Below are 19,240 nucleotides of genomic sequence, written 5' to 3' on the forward strand. Positions count from 1 at the left end.
AGATGAAGGGAGGGGAGGGCATTGCAAAGATGGCCGTTCCTAACGAGAAGACTCTGTCCCTGGTCCCCACCAGCAGGATCTGTGTCAGCAATGGCTACAACACCTGGGGCTTTTAAGTTTAGAAAAAAGACAACTGCGGGGAGACATGATACGAGGTCTATAAAACCATGCATGGTGTGGAGAAAGTGGAGAGAGAGAAATTCTTCTCCTTCTCACATAACAGAAGAACCAGGGGTCATCCCATGAAACTGATTGCCAGGAAATTTAGGACCAACAAATGGAGGTACTTTTTCACACAACGCATAATCCACTTGTGGAATTCTCTGCCACAAGATGTGGTGACAGCCAACAACCTGGATGGCTTTAAGAGGGGTTTGGATGACTTCATGGAGGAGAGGTCTATCAATGGCTACTAGTCAGAGGGCTGTGGGCCACCTCCAGCCTCAAAGGCAGGATGCCTCTGAGTACCAGTTGCAGGGGAGTAACAGCAGGAGAGAAGGCATGCCCTCAACTCCTGCCTGTGGCTTCCAGCGGCATCTGGTGGGCTACTGTGTAAAACAGGATGCTGGACTAGATGGGCCTTGGGCCTGATCCAGCAGGGCTGTTCTTATATTCTTATGTTAACCCCACTGCCCACTGAGATCATCAGGAAAGGTCCGTCTGCAGTTGCCACTGGCTCTTCTAGTGGCTACTTGGGGACGGGCCTTCTCAGCTGCTGCCCCAATGCTTTGGAACACGCTCCCTGCTGTAATAAGAGCCTCCCCATCTCTGACCACTTTTTAAAAGTCTTTAAAGATGCATCTATTCACCCAGGCTTTTAATTAAATATTATTTTAACATTCTTTTAAAATGTAGTTTTAAAATTTAAATCATTGTAATGTTTTAACTTGTACTGTATTGTTTATTTTGTTTTAACTAATGTTTTAAGTTTTCTGTTGTCATTTATTTTAACTCATGTTTTAGCTTTTTCTGTTTGTTTGCTTTGTTGTAAACTGCCCAGAGACGTGAGTTTGGGGCGGTATAAAAATATGTTAAACTAACAAACAAACAATCTCAACACTTGTACAAGTGTGCACTGCGCACAAGTACAGATCTGCACACAAGCATTGTATTGAACCAGCAGAACACTTCCTCTCTGTAGGAAGAGGTTTGTACACAGGTTTATTTTTAGAATGAACGTAGGTACACAAGCCCTATTCAGACGTTAATTTAAAGTCACTGTTAAAAACCGGTATATAAATATTCATTGTAGTAGTAGTGGACTGCGCCCCTAGCAATCCCTGCAGCACTGCACCACTGTGCCCGGTGCCCTGCTCCAAATAGTGTGAGTTGGACTGCAGTTGAGGAGAGCTGGACTACCACTGTACCAGGGTTCCCTATTCATCCCTGAAGCTCATTGGGTAACTGTGGGTCAATCACTTTTTCTCAGCTTCACCTACCTCAGGGCTGTTGTAAGGATATTTATTTATTTACTTATTACATTTCTATCCCACTCTTCCTCCAAGGAGCCCAGAGTGGTGTATGTTTGTCCTCACAACAACCCTGTGAGGTAAGTTAGGCTGAGAGAGATGTGACTGGCCCAGAGGCACCCTGGGAATTTCATGGCTGAATGGGGATTTGAACTCGGGTCTCCCCGGTCCAATACTGGCAAGTGAGAACCACATGTGCCATCCTTACCAACTTAAGAGGAAAGGTGGAATGCAAATGAAGCAAATGTGCCAACATGTGCACACACCACGGCCTTGGCGCTGCTGAAGGCTCTCTTAAAACACAGGGCGTGGGACTGTCGTGTGAAAACTCCTTTTTAGCAAGAAGTATTTTTTTTCACATCAATGTGGTGTGGAATCTAGATTTTAGATTTAATGGCAACACATTCCTTCTTGTATACCAGTCCAAAGTCTGGAATCTCTCCAGGGTCCACTGGTCATGGCTTCTTCCCAGGCACCGCTGGTTGGCAAGCATATTATTTTGCAGTACTGGAAAGCTCACACCTGTCCTTCAGTACCCAGAAACATAGGAAGCTGCCTTATACCGAGTCAAACCATTAGTCCATCTAGCTCAGTATTGTCTACACCAGGGGTGCACAACTCAAACGTCCCAGCGGACCAGAAACAAAACCACCCTGGCAGGGGCCGAAGTCCATTTTCAGTGCATTGATGATTATTATTTATTTTTATTATTTTTACATTTTATATCCCGTTCTTCCTCCAAGGAGCCCAGAGCAATGTACTACATACGTATGTTTCTCCTAAGTAGGTTAGGCTGAGAGAGAAGGGACTGGCCCAGAGTCACCCAGCAAGTCTCATGGCTGAATGGGGATTTGAACTCGGGTCTCCCCGGTCCTAGTCCAGCACTCTAACCACTACACCACGCTGGCAATAAAATTAATTATAAAGATATATATTAGTTATTACTAGTTAGTTGTGGGTCCTTCCCTCCCCACACGGGCCCACAATTTTAACCAAGGATAGTAGCCAGAAAATAAGTCCTGTCCCTGCTCAGTCAGTGGGCACGTGACTGTTCCAGCCCCACACAAATGCCAAATTTTGGGGCTCCCACTGTTGCTGGCTACCTGGGCCATCAAAAATGTCCACACGGGCCAGATTTGGCCCCCAGGCCTGGTCTATGCTGATTGGCAGTGACTCTTCAGGGTTTCAGGTAGGAGTCTCTCCCAGTCCTACCTGCTGCCTGGGATTGAACCTGGAACCTTCTGCATGCAAAGCAGATTCTTTACCACTGAGATATGGCCCCATCCCCAAGTAGATACACACAGGGTATTTTCTTGCTTGTAGAAACTGGCCCTACCCACCCCCAGCACAGTACCTCCAGTGACTTTTGCTGGTGTCTATCTTGTGTTTCTTTTTAGATTGTGAGCCCTTTGGGGACAGGGAGCCATCTTATTTATTTATTTCTTATTTCTCTGTGTAAACCACCCTGAGCCATTTTTGGAAGGGCCGTATAGAAATCGAAGAAATAATAATAATAATAACAATAATAATAGATGAAAGAGCTCTCCATCTTGACTACATTTGAACTTGCACCATAGTGTCATCTGATGAGAGAAGAGTCACATACCAACCTGTGGAAAGACTATTAAATCTATTGGCATAATTTCCCATTTCTCTCTGGCCAATAATTGTCTTGATTCCTTTCTCTCCCTGCATTCTTTCCCTTTCCCTTTCCCCATCCCAGCCCCTTTTTCCTCCCTTGTCCCCCACCTTTGTTAGATGGGGCTGTAGCTCAGTGGTGGAGCATCTGCTTTGCATGTTAAAAGTTCCAGTTTCAGTCTCTGGAATCTCCAGGTTGGGCTGAGAAAGACTCCTGCCTGAAACTGTGGAGAGCTGTTGCTAGTCAGAGTAGACAGTACTGAGATAGATGGGCCAGTGGGCTGCCTCAGAATAAGGCAGCTTCCTATGTTCCATAGGAGCTTTGTTATTTCATGAAAAACTTCAATAAAACTTTTTTTAAAAAGGAGGCACAGATATACAAAGTGCCTAGCATTGATTTCTTTATAAAAGTATTACTAACCTGCCTTTCAGTTCCACAATGAAGCCACACATTTATTTTATTTTATTTTATTTTAAATATTTATACCTTGCCCCTCCAGTACACTACTGCTCGGGCCAGCTCACAACATTAATACAATTGATACAATGTAAAATAAAAGATTAATAAAATTAAACAAGTGAAAAGACCAAAGAAGTGAACAACTTCTGTTGGAAAAAAATATGTAATTTAGAACCAGAATTTTAAAAATAAAACTTTAAGAAAGAGCAGCAGCAATACTAGCAACAAATTAAATTAACAGATTTACAAATTAAATTTAAAAATTTACAGATTTACAAGCAATAAACAAAATCACAGAAAGTTACGGAAAGGTGTCCCTGGAGAAAAAGGTCTTCAGTTCGTGCCTGAAAACATACACTAGGGCTGTTCTCATGATTATCAACTGGGTAGGACATGCGTCAGGAGCTGCTCTGCATGCTTCTTATCTTTGGTTGTATGAGAGTGAAAAGCTAAGTTGGAGGAGGCGAAAGTGGTCATGTGAGAGGCAGACACAGGCTTTTACGGCGCTTCCTCCTACCTTGGTAATATGCTGGGTAAAAATGCTGGGTAGGACGTGGTCAGAACCAGTGCCCGATCACTTCCCACGATCACTTCCCCCGCCTCCAACCAAGCTTTTAACTCACTCACGACCCAAAACTGAGAGTGCCTACAGCTCCCAAAGCTGGGTAGGGCCCCGTCCTACCCAGCTCATGATCATGTGAACTGCCTTTGAGCAGGACTAGCTGGATTTCCTAGTGGCAAGATGTTCCACAGTCTAGGCTGCACTCTTGAGAAGGCTAGGGATGGTGGGAACTGTAGTCCAACAACTCTGCAGATCCATGTTTGAGAGCCCCTCCGGTCAACATCCAGCCTATGACAGAGTTTGCCATCATGCTAATATTACAGGATCACGCACTGAGTTCACAGCAGAGTAGGTCACTCTCTCTTGTGGATCCACGTGTGCTTCATGAGGCCTGATCTGTTGCTGTAGTTCTTCCCGCACGCGGTGCAGCTGAACGGTTTCTCTCCCAAATGGGTCCTCATGTGTTTAGTGAGGTTAGATTTTTCGCAGAAGCTCCTCTCACATGCACAGCACAGATATGGCTTGTCTCCCGTGTGGATCCTTTGGTGGACCACCAGGCTGGTGTAGTGCCTGAAGCTCTTCCCACACTCCGGGCAGGTGTATGGCTTCTCGCCTGTGTGAACTCTCTCGTGGATTTTTAGGTGTGTTCGCTGTCTGAAACTCTTCCCACACTCGGAGCATTTATAGGGCTTTTCTCCAGTGTGCATTCTCTGGTGGGTCTTGAGGATGGATCTGGTGCTGTAGCGCTTGGCACAGATGGCACACTTGTGTGACTTCTCGCCCATCGGGCTCCCTTGGCGCGGCATAAGGTAAGACTTCCATCGGTAGATTCTGCCATATTGGATGCAGATCTCTTCCCTCTCCCCCACAAGGAGGTTCCTGGAGGCCTCTCCCTCCTCTCCCGCTCTTCCCAATGGCAAGCTCTCCGTTTCCAAGTCTCCAGAGTATTCTTCCTGATCTGCGACATTCACAAAGACAGTCTCATACCCCACACTCTGGAGATCGGAAGGACGAGATGCTAGACCTAGCAGTCAAAGAGGGGGGAAAGAGAGGAAATGGTCATGAAACTGATCCTGCAGGCACCCTTGTCAGTGGTGGCCACAGGGGGTTCTGGGGATGAGGCTGGGGAGTAGGCCCTGGACCCTTGGAGCCACTTCCTTTGCTACCTCCCACCACTGCATTTACCCTCCATGCCTGAAGACTCCTCAGCCTTCTCCAAAGGAGGCATCACCCCGCCATAGGAGAAGCCTAGGTCTGTGGAACGTTCCCCATCCCTTTAAGCCTGAGCAGTTCCTGGAAGATAGGGGAGGAGCCTGTGACAAGAGTCCTGGGTCAGAGCTATTTACGGCCTCAGTCTGAGAGAGCTAGTGCTGAAGCAACATCCAATTCTCCTGTTTCAGGGCATCCTGACATTTTTAAATAAGTGTACCCCTTCTAATGCAAACGTTCAGTTCAGGTACCCCATAAAGTGTGCGTCTGTGTGTGTGCTCTCGCATTGAGATTAACAGGCTGCCGATATGTTTCCGCACGAAAAAAAAAGTGCTTCTCCAGCCCTATCTTGGAGAAGCCAGGGAGGGAACTTGGAACCTTCTGCTCTTCCCAGAGTGGCCCCATCCCCTGAGGGGAATATCTTAGAGTGTTCACACTTCTAGTCTCCCTTTTGTATGCAACCAGGGCAGAACTTGCTTAGCTAAGGAGACAAATCATGCTTGCTACCACAAGGAGAGAGGAGAGCTGGTCTTGTGGTAGCAAGCATGATTTGTCCCCATAGCTAAGCAGGGTCTGCCCTGGTTGCATATGAATGGGAGACTTGTTGTGTGAGCACTGCAAGATATTCCCCTCAGGGGATGAAGCCACTCTGGGAAGAGCAGAAGGTTTCAAGTTCCCTCCCTGGCTTCTCCAAGATAGGGCTGAGAGATTCCTGCCTGCAATCTTGGAGAAGCTGCTGCCAGTCTGTGAAGACAATACTGAGCTAGATAGACCAATGGTCTGACTCAGTATATGGCAGTTTCCTATGTTCCTATGTAAGACCAGCTCTCCTCTTGGCTTAGATTTTAGACCTATGGCTTAGATCAAATCAGTTATTTTCACTAAGAATGAAATAAAGGCAATGTTCATGAGCTTTGACTCCTTTCTCTTCTCCCTCCCTCCCAGAATATTCTAGGGTTGCCAACAGTCCCATATTGGGGACATTCACATTAACAGCCATCAATGATTGGCTAACTTACCATTCTCCAGGTGTCAGAATCATAAAAATAATGCAAGTGATGATTACTAGATAGTACTCGTGTGTGAAACCTATCACTGCTGGCTAACAACAACTCAGCTAACCATGGTTATATCAATAAACAGAGGAGAAGCAATCTAAGTTGTAACCACATAGTTTATGTCCAAAGTGGTTAAAACACATACAGCACTGCTACTCAGGGACCCCTGATTACCCCCACATATTCCCCCTCTATGTCCCTTATCCCGACAATGGAATGCTGACAATCTTACTCGGGAGGGCCAGGCTGATCTGAAGTAGCTCTCCAGGCCTTTGGGCCTGCTTCTCCCTCCCTCCTCTCCCAGCCAATACTGCAAATCCGATTGGCTGGCTGAATGGGATGGGCATGGCCACGCCGTTTTTAGTCTCTCTCTTTGCGTGCTTTGATTTCCTTTCTCAGATTTTTGTCTCCCATTGATTTCTTCCCAGTTTCTTTTCCCACAAAGCTGCCTCTCTTGTTCCCCTCCTGTTCTGCAACACAATTGTCCCGGAATTCAGGGTTTTGATGTTAAAGTCCCTTATTCAATGGATGCAAATTTTTCTAGAAGCTGCCATTTTGCAACCGGTTCAACCTCCCCAAGCCGCCATTTTGTGACGCTTTGCTTCCCCAAGCCACTTTTTCATGCAGGAAGTTTTTCACACCCGGCTTTTAGTTCGCATCTCCTCCGAAATGGAGGGTATGCATTCACATATCAGCCAAATTTACCCCAAAGTCCTTGCGAACTATCGAGAAGCACTTCACACACAATTCGGGTATTTCATCGCGCGTTAGAGTGTAGACCGATTTATATCCGGGGTTAAAAAAAATCCATTTTTTGCATCATTTTTGGGAGGCAACTTTGAACTCACTAAGTCTCACAGAAAACCTGCAGTAAAGCCTGCTGTCTGGGAAAGATTCTGGCAGCACCTAAGGCTCTGACAAAGGGGTGGGAGGAGTAACTCCTGGAAGCTCTTGGAAATCTGCTCAGCCCTAGTCTAGAAGACCTCTTATGCCCCTTCAAACTACTGTATACAATTCAATTATTCTGTGCCTCTACCTGGGTACAGATTGACACATGATTTCCACGTGTTTTCCTTTGAAACACAGACTCACCCAAAGAGGAAATAGGCTGCCGAGGTCTTCCTGGTAAAACCTTGGTCTTTTTCAAGAGTGAATCTTCCTGCTGTACGTTCTCCTCTTTGACCTTGCATACTATCTCGTCACCTTTTAGGACAGGCAGAAAGAAAATGGAGTGAGTGGGACATCAATGTGTGTCCAGAAGGGGAGGAAATCACTTACAAAAGAAAGTACTTCTTCACACATAGTGTATAGAATTTGCTGCCCCAGGATGCAGAGATGACCACTAACGTAGGTGGCTTTGCAAAGGGGTTAGACAGCTTCATGGAAGAAGGGAAGTCTATCAACAGCTGTTAGGTAGGACTGCTAAACTGAACTTCCAGGTTCAGAGGCAGTCTACCATTGTGTGCCAGTTGCTGGGGAACAAACAAACTGTCGCCTTGATGTCCTGCTGGTGGGTTTTCTGGAAATAATCTTGCTGCCCACTGCTGGAAACAGGATGCTGGACTAGGGGGTCTTCCAAATTACATTAAGAAGTACATTCCAAGCACAATTTTATTTGGGACACACACACTTCAGCAGGCTTGCAAATTCCATTTCCATTGCAAATTCTCACAAATCCATACACACTTCAGGGCCCTTTTGTGATGGGGCCATAGTTCAATGGCAAAGCACCCCTTTTGCATGCAGAAGGTCCTAGGTTCATTCTCTGGCATCTCCAGGTAGGGCTGGGAAAGATCCCTGCCCGAAGCTGAGCTAGATGGACCAAGGGCCTGTGTTGGAACTGCGCAGTAGTTGAAGAGCAAAGTTGCTAGACCTCAGCAAGGTCTTAGTAAACACTCAGAGACGCAAGCAGAATCACAGTTGTATTAAGTTGAAGGACATTTACAAGATACAAAGTCCAAGGACGGTTCAGAAGTCAGATACCCATAATACAGGAACATAGATTGCAGCAGAAGGTACACAGTGTGATGTGAGTCACAAAGTGGACAAAGGATTCTTTACATAGGGTCTGTATATATACTGACCCTAGCCAATCACATTCAGTTTCAGTTTCACTCACATAATCTGTTACATAACCTCTGCATAGTTTCACTCTGTCAGCAGTTTCTATCTGAGTTACATCATCAATGACTTGCACTTTCTGTTCTAGCACTGCCTTACAGGAAATCTGTTCTTTTATACATCCTGACAGCCTGGCTCTATATAAGGCCTTCCTATGATTTTAGCAGCATCACCTGCTGATCAGCTCCTGTTTTCTGCAAAGAACTGATTACTATATTTTTGGCAAATGGTGGTTCTTTACAGAATGCAAGAGCCGGCCAGGAAGTGGAACTGCTAAAATTGCACAAGGACCCTGCTGTGTATATAGACAGAGCATGGGTTTGTCTTGTGTGTGGAAGCCAAATTAAACTGCACTTGGAACAGCAGCTCTTAATCTTGCCTGGAAGAGCCCCAAGTGAAATTTCAGTCTGATCCAGCAGGTGCATAGTAATTTCAGTCCCCATGCAATGCAATAGAGGCTGTCGATACCCCAATCTCCATATTAGTAAAAACTGCAATTTGAAACAATATTACCAGAAGGCAATGAATGAAACACCAGAGGGTAATTAACCTCATTAAGACTGAGCCCTGACCTGGAACATGGAGTTGCAGAACAAAAAGTTTTATAATTTGTTTCCTTCTCCAATGGGCTGCAATCCACCTCAGTTCCTTTCGTGGATTAAAAATCTCAAAACACATTGTACTAGCTGGCCTTATATCTCTCTTTTCAGGCAACCAGACAGCAAGATGAAAATCTGTCCAAACCAATAAGATTCAGGTGAACTGACAAGCAACCCTAAACATGCTTTGTATTTCATTGCCTACCTGTGAGTCTCTCTGTTTCCTTGGCACCTTGGATACTTTGCTCCTTTCTCTTTCCTTGGCGCCTTGAACACTGCACTTTTCTTTTAGACCAGGAAATGAGGTCAGGCTTGGGGAATACAGATCCTCCTTTGGACAGAAAGAAATGTGCATAAGCAGGATTAAGAAAACAGTGGTTGATATGATGTGCAGCACACAATGCTGGTGCTGGCCATCAGATGGCGCTGCTGTGCACATGACACACAGCCCCAGAGGTGTTGCACAAGTGGGCAGTGGTGCAGCTACTTAAAACTACACCCCCACATTTGCACAGTGCTACCTGCATTGCTTCTAATATAAGTAGCCTTGCCAGGGGTGGAGCCAGCAGAGCAGGGGCCCATCCAACACAGGTGTCCATCCCCCCCCCCGCCCCCACTCTAGCCACCTGGCTGTTCCTGCCGCCTATACCCACTTGCTTGTTTCCACCTCTCCCCTCCCTCCCTGTCAGCCTCCTCTTTCCCTCTCCTTCTGCCCACGTGCTGTTTGCAAGCAGGGGTACACCTAGGTTATGTGACCCTGGACTTTGGAGGATCCCCTCCCCTGAAAATTAGGCATCATCATGCTCTGCTGGGCGACCACACCACCTGGGACAGACTAAAGAGGATTTGGGGGCCACAAGGGGCTGTGGACGCCCTGGACTTCGGCCCCGAGGCCCTAGACTTCAGCCCCGAAGTCTAGTAGTAAGAGCACCTCTGCTTACAAGCACTTCCCGCTTCCTGTGGAAGCAGGAAGTGCTTGCAAACAGCATGGGCAAACAGCTGGCAAACAGCATGGGCAAACGAGGATGAGATGAAAAGAAAAGGAGGTGGAGAGGAGAGAAGGGAGAGGACAATGGCGGTGGTAGAGAGTAAATTGGCCCCCACGGCCCCACCACTGCAGGTGAGTGAGGATGCCCATGCAGCGCATACCACCGGTGTTGCCTGAATACAGTACACAAGTCTGGGGGTGGGGCACCTCAGGGCGGGGCCATCGCAAGGGCGGGGCCAGCCTGCTTAGGCCCAATCCATCGCCACTCGCCAGGGACCCACGAAGTTCAGGCGGCGACAGCTCCCTTCTAACCTCCGTGCTGGTTGAAGCCCCTGGCAGAGGAGAACCCACACAAAGGTCACTGTGACTGCATATTGGATTAGAGCAGGGGCGTAACTATAATAGGGCAAAGGGAGACAGTTGTCTGGGGGCCCACTGCCTTGGGGGCCCCCCGAGAGGCAAGTCACAGGACTGACTCCCGCAGCTGCACACCCACCCAGGCTTCCTTCAGTTGTATTCATTCTCCAAAACTGATGTGAGTGTTAAGACCTGGAGCTACCAGAACAGCATGTCTTTCTCTAGGACCATTCAATGACTTGCATCGTCCACAATTTACAAAACCTTTTTAAAAATAATTTAGGATGATGTTCTATTGTGGCACATAGGGTATATTTTACTATGCTTTTTGTTACCACTATTCAGCCTCATTTAAGATTTCTTTACTTCATGAGCTGAGCTTCAGTGAGGAGGGAGGGCCATTTTAAAATCTTGTCTCTGGGCCCACTCCAACCTTGCTACGCCCCTGGATTAGAGGATGGCCCACGTCTGCCACAGAGGTGGTGGCCGCCTGGAAAAGAGGGGCCCAGCTCCTGTGCAACTGCTCCACCCAGCCCTTTCTCACCTGTCCGCTCAGTGTCCTCGGCGGAGCAGACAGCGGCTCCCTGCAAGTAGGGGAAACGTGTCTCCCTCAAACCACTGATGGTGCGCATGAGCCATGGAGCCCAAATACGGGGGAAATGGCATCCCAGACAGGACAACCACTTTCCCCTGTTAATACGGGACATCCCGGCTAATCCAGGACTGTTGGCAACCCTACCGGTAGGCCAAACGCCAGGGGGTGAACACGGGCCTCCCATGCGCTAGCAATGCCAGTGAGCCCTGTGTATATGTGGGCATTCAGTTTTAAACAGTTGCACAATAGCACCGGGCCTTACCTGTCACATGCAGAGCAGCACCAGCCAACCAGACAACAACCAGCACCCACAACAGACATTGTGCTGCGCATCATGCCGGTCAGTTACTTTTGACACGTCCAACTACAAAATTATAGGGCTTCTTTTAAGGAAAATGCCAAAGTTGGGCAGCCGTGGTGTAAACTGACACAGAATTAAGTGCACTTAAGCCCACTGATTTCTGGCACAAGAGGGATATAAAGCCACCTCTGAGCTCCAAACCTTGTTGGAGCAATTTGCCAACTTGGAGCTGTCTGAAGCCTTCACCTCACTCTACCTGGTATTTATTTATTCATTTGATTTATATGCTGCCCCTCCAAAAACGGCTCAGGGCGGTTTACAAAAAATAAAAATGATTAAAATCAATTAACAGTTAAAATCAAAACTCAGTCAAACAATTAAAATCATGTAAACATTATAAACATTAACATCAAAATCATTTAAAGCCAGCATTAAAAATTTAAACCATAAATCTAACAAAAACCTGGGTGAATAAATATGTCTTCAGTGCCTTTTTAAAAGTTGCCAGTGATGGGGAGACTCTTATTTCAACAAGGAGCACATTCCAAAGTCCAGGAGCAGCAACGGAGAAGGCCCGTCCCTAAGTAAGTCGCCAAACAAGTTGGTGGAACAGCAGACGAACCTCTCCAGATGATCTTAACAGGCGGTGGGGCTCATGGTGAAGAAGACATTTTCTTAAATACCCAGGGCCTAAGCTGTTTAGGGCTTTATAGGTTATAACCAGCACCTTGTATTTTGCCCGGAAACTTATCGGTAGCCAGTGTAATTCTTTCAACACAAGAGTAATATGGTCTCTCCTTGATGACCCAGAGACCTGCCTGGCTGCCGCATTCTGGAACAACTGTAGTTTCCGGACTACATACAAGGGCAGCCCCACATAGAGCGCATTGCAGTAGTCAAGTCTGGAGGTGACCAGCAGATGTACTACTGTTCAGAAGTTGTTCCTCTCAAGAAACGGATGCAGCTGGCGTATCAGCTGAAGCTGATAAAAAGCACCACTGGCCACCTCCTCAACCTGGGACACCAGGGAGAGGATCAGATCCAGAAGCATCCCCAGACTGTGTACCTGTTCCTTCCAGGGGGAGTGTGACCCCATCCCCAGTAGACAGATAAACTAACAGACTACAGCTGGGTCTGTCACTCTTGAGATGCCTTCTCATGCCTCATGGGCTCCTGGTTGTGAATAGGACAGGAGAAGAAGTGGGGCTTCATAAAAGACACAGTTTAGGTGGTAGGAGATGAACAAGGAATATCTCCAATGCCTGGTGAGGAAAGGCAGTGTTTATAGAATGGGAGATGGAACCTTCCTCTTCACTTGGTTTAAGTCAGAGGTTCTCAAACTTAGATCCCTAGATATCATTGGACTACAACTCCCATAATCCTGAAGGACACTGTGGCTGGGGATGATGGGACTTGTAATCCAAGACTGAGAACCTTTGGCTTAAGGAATCTCATCCATGCAGAATGAAAAACAAGGAAATCACACTTGCATGCTTCCGTATGTTCACCCGCCCCCCCTCCCATTTTGGCACCAGCCAGCTTGGGGCAAAGCGATCCTTACCCAGTGAGGCCACATTCACATAATTCTCCACCATGACTTCCTTGTAGAGGGCTCTTTGGGCTAGATTCAGCAGAGCCCATTCTTCCTTGGTGAAGTGAACAGCCACCTCTTCAAATGTCACCAGCACCTGAAAGGAGACAGAAGGGGCCCACCACATATAAGTCACCGCTGATACAGAAGCAAAGGGAAGCTGGCAGACTGCAAACCACCCACCACTCCATGTCAGACCCTGATAATAACAACTTTTTTGGTCAGTCGCCCCATAACCATTGTTCTCTGAGTGAAAGCTACGCAGAGAATGACCCTTTGCCTACCTGTGCTGACTCCACAGTAGCTGTTGCAACATCATTGTGAAGATGGGGTGACCCAGAGGGCGTCAGGGATGCCATCCTGCTGACTGTAAGGCTGAGAAAGTACTTCTCCTCTTCTAGACCAGAAGAGGCAAGTCAAGAATTCCTACAAAGGAACCAGGTGGCAGAAGAGGTAAGCCTACAAAAGGGAATAGAGAGGGCAGAAGAGGTAAGTCAAGAATTGCTACAAAGGAATGGGAAGACAGAAGAGGTAAGCCTTCTGGGCAGAAGTCCAGTCCCCCGTGGGCCTTGGGGCCCTCAAATTCCCTCCCAGGTGCAGAGAAGTGGTGGGCCACCACTGACCTGTGTGATACGGCGCTGCTACAGCCTACTCACCTGCACGACTGAGAATGAGTCGTGCCTCCCAACCATGCCTGTGCACACTTCTGTGGCACCCACTTTGGCTTTTTTGCAGCAGCCAGCAGGTGCAGGCAGAGTTGGGGGGAGGAATGCTGTGGCGATGGGAGCCAGCCCCAGCGAGGAGGTGAAATGTTTCCACTTTGGTGAGCGGTGGGAGAAAGGCAATACCGTAGTGGTGGGGGGAGGGCTGTATTCTGACTGCTGTGGGACAGGGATGGGAGGAGATTTGCTTGTTTTCGTGTTTCTTCCTCCCTGCCCGCTAAAGCAGTGGCATTCTTCCCCACTCGTCGGGACTGTTTCCTTCCACCGCCACATACCTTCCACGCACTCCAGCCATGCCTGCTGATGAGTTGCTTCCTGCCTCAGTGTTGTGTCCCCTCACCCTGCCTCACTTGCTTTTACTGGGACTAGTTCTCACTCCCAGGCTTCAAACAGGGCGGCTGGACTGCCCATACACAATTTATATCTTCAGGTCAGTGAGAAGTGTCTGATTCAGAATTTCTTATTAAAATAGCCCTTCCAAAATGTTTCAACCTTTCCCTGAGCATATTGTGGTATGAAAAGTAATGCATTCTGCTAATTTAAGTGGCAGGATTGTCCATGCAAAATGTGGTATCTGCTGGTCAGTTGGAAGTGTCTCCTATTCAGAATTTCTTCTAAAAATATCCCCCCACCAAAAAAAAAAAAGTTCTAACCTTTCCCTAACCATATTGTGGTGTGAGCCAATTTAACTGGCAGGATTGAATCTGTGTTTGTCACTGCTATTTAAATGTTGGCAGACACAATGATGGTAAATGCCACTGTTTTCACAAAAACTTGGGGATTGCAATATTCATGGTTCCTGTGGTGTGATATACAGTAATGGTATCATACAATGATATAATGGTATGAGATGATAATGGTATGAGATGATATAAGCTTCAAGGCCACAATGATGTTTGGATAACAGCATAACATGGGGCTAAAGACAAAAGGAATAAAAAGTTCTTGCTTATCCCCAGCTAGCATGGTTACATACATGCTTTATTTTTACTATCTGTGTATGTAATGTTCTATTGTAAGATGTTGCTGGTGGAAAAGCAGGAAACAAGTGTCTTCTGAGATCTTGCTTATTACACTTTGTTTATTCTACAGGTGCTTTCATAATGTCTAAATGTGCATATCCACATGGAGCTTCAAAGAAATTAGCCAGATCTCGTGCACCAAGCCAGCAAAAATGAGTGCGTATGCATATGTGTCTCTCTCTCTCAAAAAGCTGGTGTGTATGTGTATAGGTATAGGTATGTATATAGGTAGGTAGATGGAAAGGATGCTTATGTTGCAAAGGGCCCCCTGTTGGCCCAGTAAGTCCAGGGTACACAATTACCTAGCTGCACCTCTACCCTAGCAACACCCCTGGCCAAAACATGGCAGATATAACAAGGATGTCCTGGAGGTTTTTTCCAGAAAGCAAGCTTTACTGCGGGTTTACCGCCAGCTTTTACTGCGCAATCAGGGCATAACTGATACTCTGATGCAAAAGGAGGATTTTTTAACCTCAGACATAAATCGGGCTAGGTTCCAATATGGAGGGAGAAATCCAAATCATGTGTGAATTTGAAGCATCTCTGAAGTATCGCAAGGACTTCGGGGTACATCTGGCCAATATATGAACACACACACTCCTCCCAAGTAAAGTTGCGGTAAAGTCGCTCTCTGAAGAAGCTCCTGGTGATTCATGACATCAAGAGTGTTGGGATTCCTTTATTTGGTTGTTTTTGTTTGATGGTTTGATTTCTATACTGCCTTTCCAAAAATGGCTCAGGACGGTTTTCAGAGCATGAAAAGGTTTAATTATTAGCATTCAGCAGCTGCTGAGGCTGTGGGCCTGCAGGCCCAGATCTTTTAAGTAGCCAGCACCGCCCCTGTACCCTGCCTTTCTGGAGATGTCTGGTTGGTTACTGTTGGAAACAGGACGCTGGCCCTTTGGCCTGATCCTGCTTTGATTATTCCTGTGGTGCCCATTTCCCCCTCAAATTCCTGCCTCTTGTCTGAGATTTCTGCCCATCTAGAATCACATCCTTACTTGAACTGTTGTAGCAGCAAATACGTTTCTGACTCACCAGATTCTTAGATTCTTCTAATTGATTAGAAGGAAAGTCTTGTAAGTCACAGGTGCAAGAGGGGAGTGGGTGGGTGTGTGCATGCATGAGGGGGTTGGTGAGGAAGTTGGAGCTGCATTTCTGCTACACTAAAAGGGCAGAGGAAATGAAATGATTCGGTCCGCAATTCAGGACCCTCCTCTCAAATATTCCAGTCTCTCTAGGAACAAGGACTCGAGCAACTTAACCCTTCAGGACAAAAGCGAGAGACGGGATGAAGAGAATTGCTAGCTTTTAAAAAAAACCTCCCCATCAGAAGCCTTTAGCAGCTGCATAACAGGCAAGCATTCATCAGGTGAAGCTTCTTCCCCAGTATCAGATGGAGCTGGGTTGCCACTTTGTTTTCAAGTATTCTCTCAGTTCAAGCAATGAGCAAGTGCAGACTGCCTTTTCTATGAAAGGCAAGGGGATGCAAGTTTTTTTGTTTTTGTTTTAATGGACCTGTGCACCTCCAAGGATGGGTATGGGCAGAATGCCATTCACCTCTGAGAATATAGAATAGGTTTACATCATCATAGAGAGGAGTGAAACTTGGATAATGAAATCCTCTAGCCCAGGGGTTCCCAATCTTGGGTCCCTAGATGTGGTTGGACTACAGCTCCCATCATCCAATGCCATTGTGGCTGGGGATGATGGGAGTTGTAGTCCAACAATATATGGGGATCCAAGTTGGAGATGCCCTGCTCTAGTCAAGCTGATAGGATTCTGACCAGGTGGGAACCAAGTTCTATTTCTCTATAACTGACTTAAGCTCAAGCTGACCCTGAGCATGTGCAGAGTACAAAGGGTATACCTTAGCAGAGGTTGAAGAACACACTTGTAGAGACAATTATTGTGGATCTCTCTCCAAGGCATTCTATAGTGCAGACCACTGCAAAAGCCTTACTTCAGAGGCAAGATGCCTTGCTCTCAGAAGCAAGTTGCCTCTGAATACCAGTCGCAGGGGGAGCATAAGAACAGCCCTGCTGGATCAGGCCCAAGGCCCATCTCATCCAGCATCCTGTTTTGCACAGTGGTCCACCAGATGCCGCTGGAAGCCACAGGCAGGAGTTGAGGACATGCCCTCCCTCCTCCTGTTACTCCCCTGCAACTGGTACTCAGAGGCATCTTACCTCTGAGGCTGGAGGCGGCCTATAGCCCTCAGACTAGTAGCCATTGATAGACCTCTCTTCCATGAAGTTATCCAAACCCCTCTTAAAGCCATCCAGGTTGTTGGCTGTCATCACATCTTGTGGCAGAGAATTCCACAAGTTGATTATGCATTGTGTGAAAAAGTACTTCCGTTTGTTGGTCCTAGATTTCCTGGCAATCAATGTAATGGGATGACCCCTGGTTCTAGTGTTCTGTGAGAGGGAGAAGAATTTCTCTCTATCCACTTTCTCCACTCCATGCATGATTTTATAGACCTCTATCATGTCTCCCTGCAGTCATATTTTTTCTAAACTAAAAAGCCCCAGGTGTTGTAGCCCCCTTGCCTCATAAGAAAGGTGCTCCAGGCAAAAGCAAGAGAGAGGGCACACCTTCATCTTTTGCCTGTGGGCTTCCCAGAAGCAGGGGGGATGCTGGACGATGCAGTGGCACTCTTACCCCTGGACCTTGGCCCGAGGTCTAGGGCCTCCACACCCCCTGGGGCCCCCAAATCCAATTTAGTCTGTCCTGGGTAGTGTGGACGCCGCTGGCCTGCATTGCGCCAGGCGGCCAAGTGTGATTGTGACATAATCTGGGTGCTTTAGAGACAGAGGGGAAGTGGGGAAAGAAATATGCAGGATTGGACTATGTTACCTTGCCTGTTGAGATATTTCGGCTAATATATATTTGCATAAATATACCTGTTTTATATTCTTACATTCTTGTGAGTTCAGTTGCTGTTTGTGCCCTCAAGAACCCACGTGTTAAAAATACTGCTTGTGTCATGCTGTGCGCATGTTTGTGTGTGTGTGTGTGTGTGTAGTGGGATGATGCTTACCTTGCAGTGAGCGGGGGAGGGCTCCAAAGGCCTCTAGGTCCAGGGGCTCCAAAATTACCTAGGTGCACCTCTGTCTTGGACAGATTATTTTGTTGTTCTGCAGCACAGCAGAAGCAGACTGTGTCTGGAAAAAGTAGCTGTTTTCAAGGAATGTAATGTCAAGTGGTATTATATGAGGCAGGCTAGCAAATCTGATAAGAGTACAAGACATTTCTAGCCTTATTATTCTAAAATTTGCTCATGGCCCACTAAATAACTGGCCCTATCTATGCCCGGTACAGTACCTCCAGTGACTGTTGCTGGTGTCTATCTTATGCTTCTTTTTAGATTGTGAGCCCTTTGGGGACAGGGATCCATCTTATTTATTTATTATTTCTCTGTGTAAACCGCCCTGAGCCACTTTTGGAAGGGCAGTATAGAAATCGAATGAATGAATGAATGAATGAATGAAGTTAAAAATGGCCATGTGGCCCTCCCTCGTGTAAAAAGGCAGGAGAACCCTGCTGTATAACTCAGCTCATTATCATCTCATTATCATCCACCCTGGCTTCGGGCAAGGGACCTTCCCAGCCCCGCATGGGCGTAGCGTCCATTGGACAGGGGGCGGGGGACATTGGGTCCCCAGGCCCAGAGGGTCACGGGGCCCACAAGGCTTGGGATGCTCCCTGCTCCCCCTTTCCACCCCAGGGTGCTGGTGCCCTGCAGCTGGGGCGCACATGTGTGATGGGAAGAAGTGTGCTTGGGTGGGGGCTTCCTTTTTTCTGCCCCCCCCGCCCTTCCTCCACAGACAGCCCCTCACCGCCCTTGATACTGCTCCGCTCCCTGGCCGCCACAGCCATGCAGGAGCCATCAGAGGAGGGACTGCCTGGCCCCAATCTGCTGCCGCCCTCAGCCACCCTGCAGATCGCACTCTGCACCAAGCCCTGGCACACACACACACCCCGCCCCCAGGCAACAGCTCGGTGTTGGGCAGCGGCCACCATGATGGTGGCTGCAAGAATGGGACCAGCCCCGAACAGCAAATTGGCCCCGTGGTGAGAAACGGGGAGGGGAAGGCTTGGGTGGGTTAGGTTGCCTTGCCCCTTTGCGTCTGGCATCAGATGTTAGGGGCGTGGCCTGGGGCACACGCATGCGCTTCGTGCACACACACTGGAAGACCCCTGGCTGCACTTTGTCCCCCGCCCCCCCGGCCACCGGGAAGCTCGCTACACCCCTGCGGCCCTGCCTACAATAACTCACACAGAATTCGGAGCCAATCCAGGCAATGTGTGAATGCATACTCCCCATTTTGGAGAAGCTGAGAGCTAAAACCCCCATGTGGAAGATTTCCTGGGATCTTCTGCATGCAAAGAACAAACTCTGCCACTGGGCCAGTGGCAGGACCAGAAAAACAACAACTGGGGGTGGGCACAGAAGGGGCAAAGTGTTTTTTGGGGTGGGTGAGCTGCATTTCACATGTTAAATTTCTGAAACAGAAATGGGGGCGGTGGGGGGGAGCCACTTTT

General features: G+C 47.6%; 1 protein-coding gene across 1 annotated transcript in view; it reads right to left on the reverse strand.

Moving 5' to 3' along the window:
• Nucleotides 1-3,547: 3,547 nt before the first annotated feature.
• Nucleotides 3,548-19,240, reverse strand: part of LOC128343929 (zinc finger and SCAN domain-containing protein 2-like) — a 36,036-nt gene continuing 20,343 nt past the window's right edge. The window contains exons 5-9 of the mRNA XM_053293361.1: nucleotides 13,233-13,366; nucleotides 12,919-13,045; nucleotides 9,322-9,447; nucleotides 7,489-7,599; nucleotides 3,548-5,153 (exon numbers count right to left, since the gene is read on the reverse strand). Coding sequence (XP_053149336.1) covers nucleotides 4,483-5,153; nucleotides 7,489-7,599; nucleotides 9,322-9,447; nucleotides 12,919-13,045; nucleotides 13,233-13,366 — 1,169 coding nt within the window. The 3' untranslated portion in view covers nucleotides 3,548-4,482. The remainder of the gene's footprint in view (nucleotides 5,154-7,488; nucleotides 7,600-9,321; nucleotides 9,448-12,918; nucleotides 13,046-13,232; nucleotides 13,367-19,240) is intronic.

The sequence above is a fragment of the Hemicordylus capensis genome, chromosome 2 (genome assembly GCF_027244095.1).
Source record: "Hemicordylus capensis ecotype Gifberg chromosome 2, rHemCap1.1.pri, whole genome shotgun sequence".
Lineage (NCBI taxonomy): Eukaryota > Metazoa > Chordata > Lepidosauria > Squamata > Cordylidae > Hemicordylus > Hemicordylus capensis.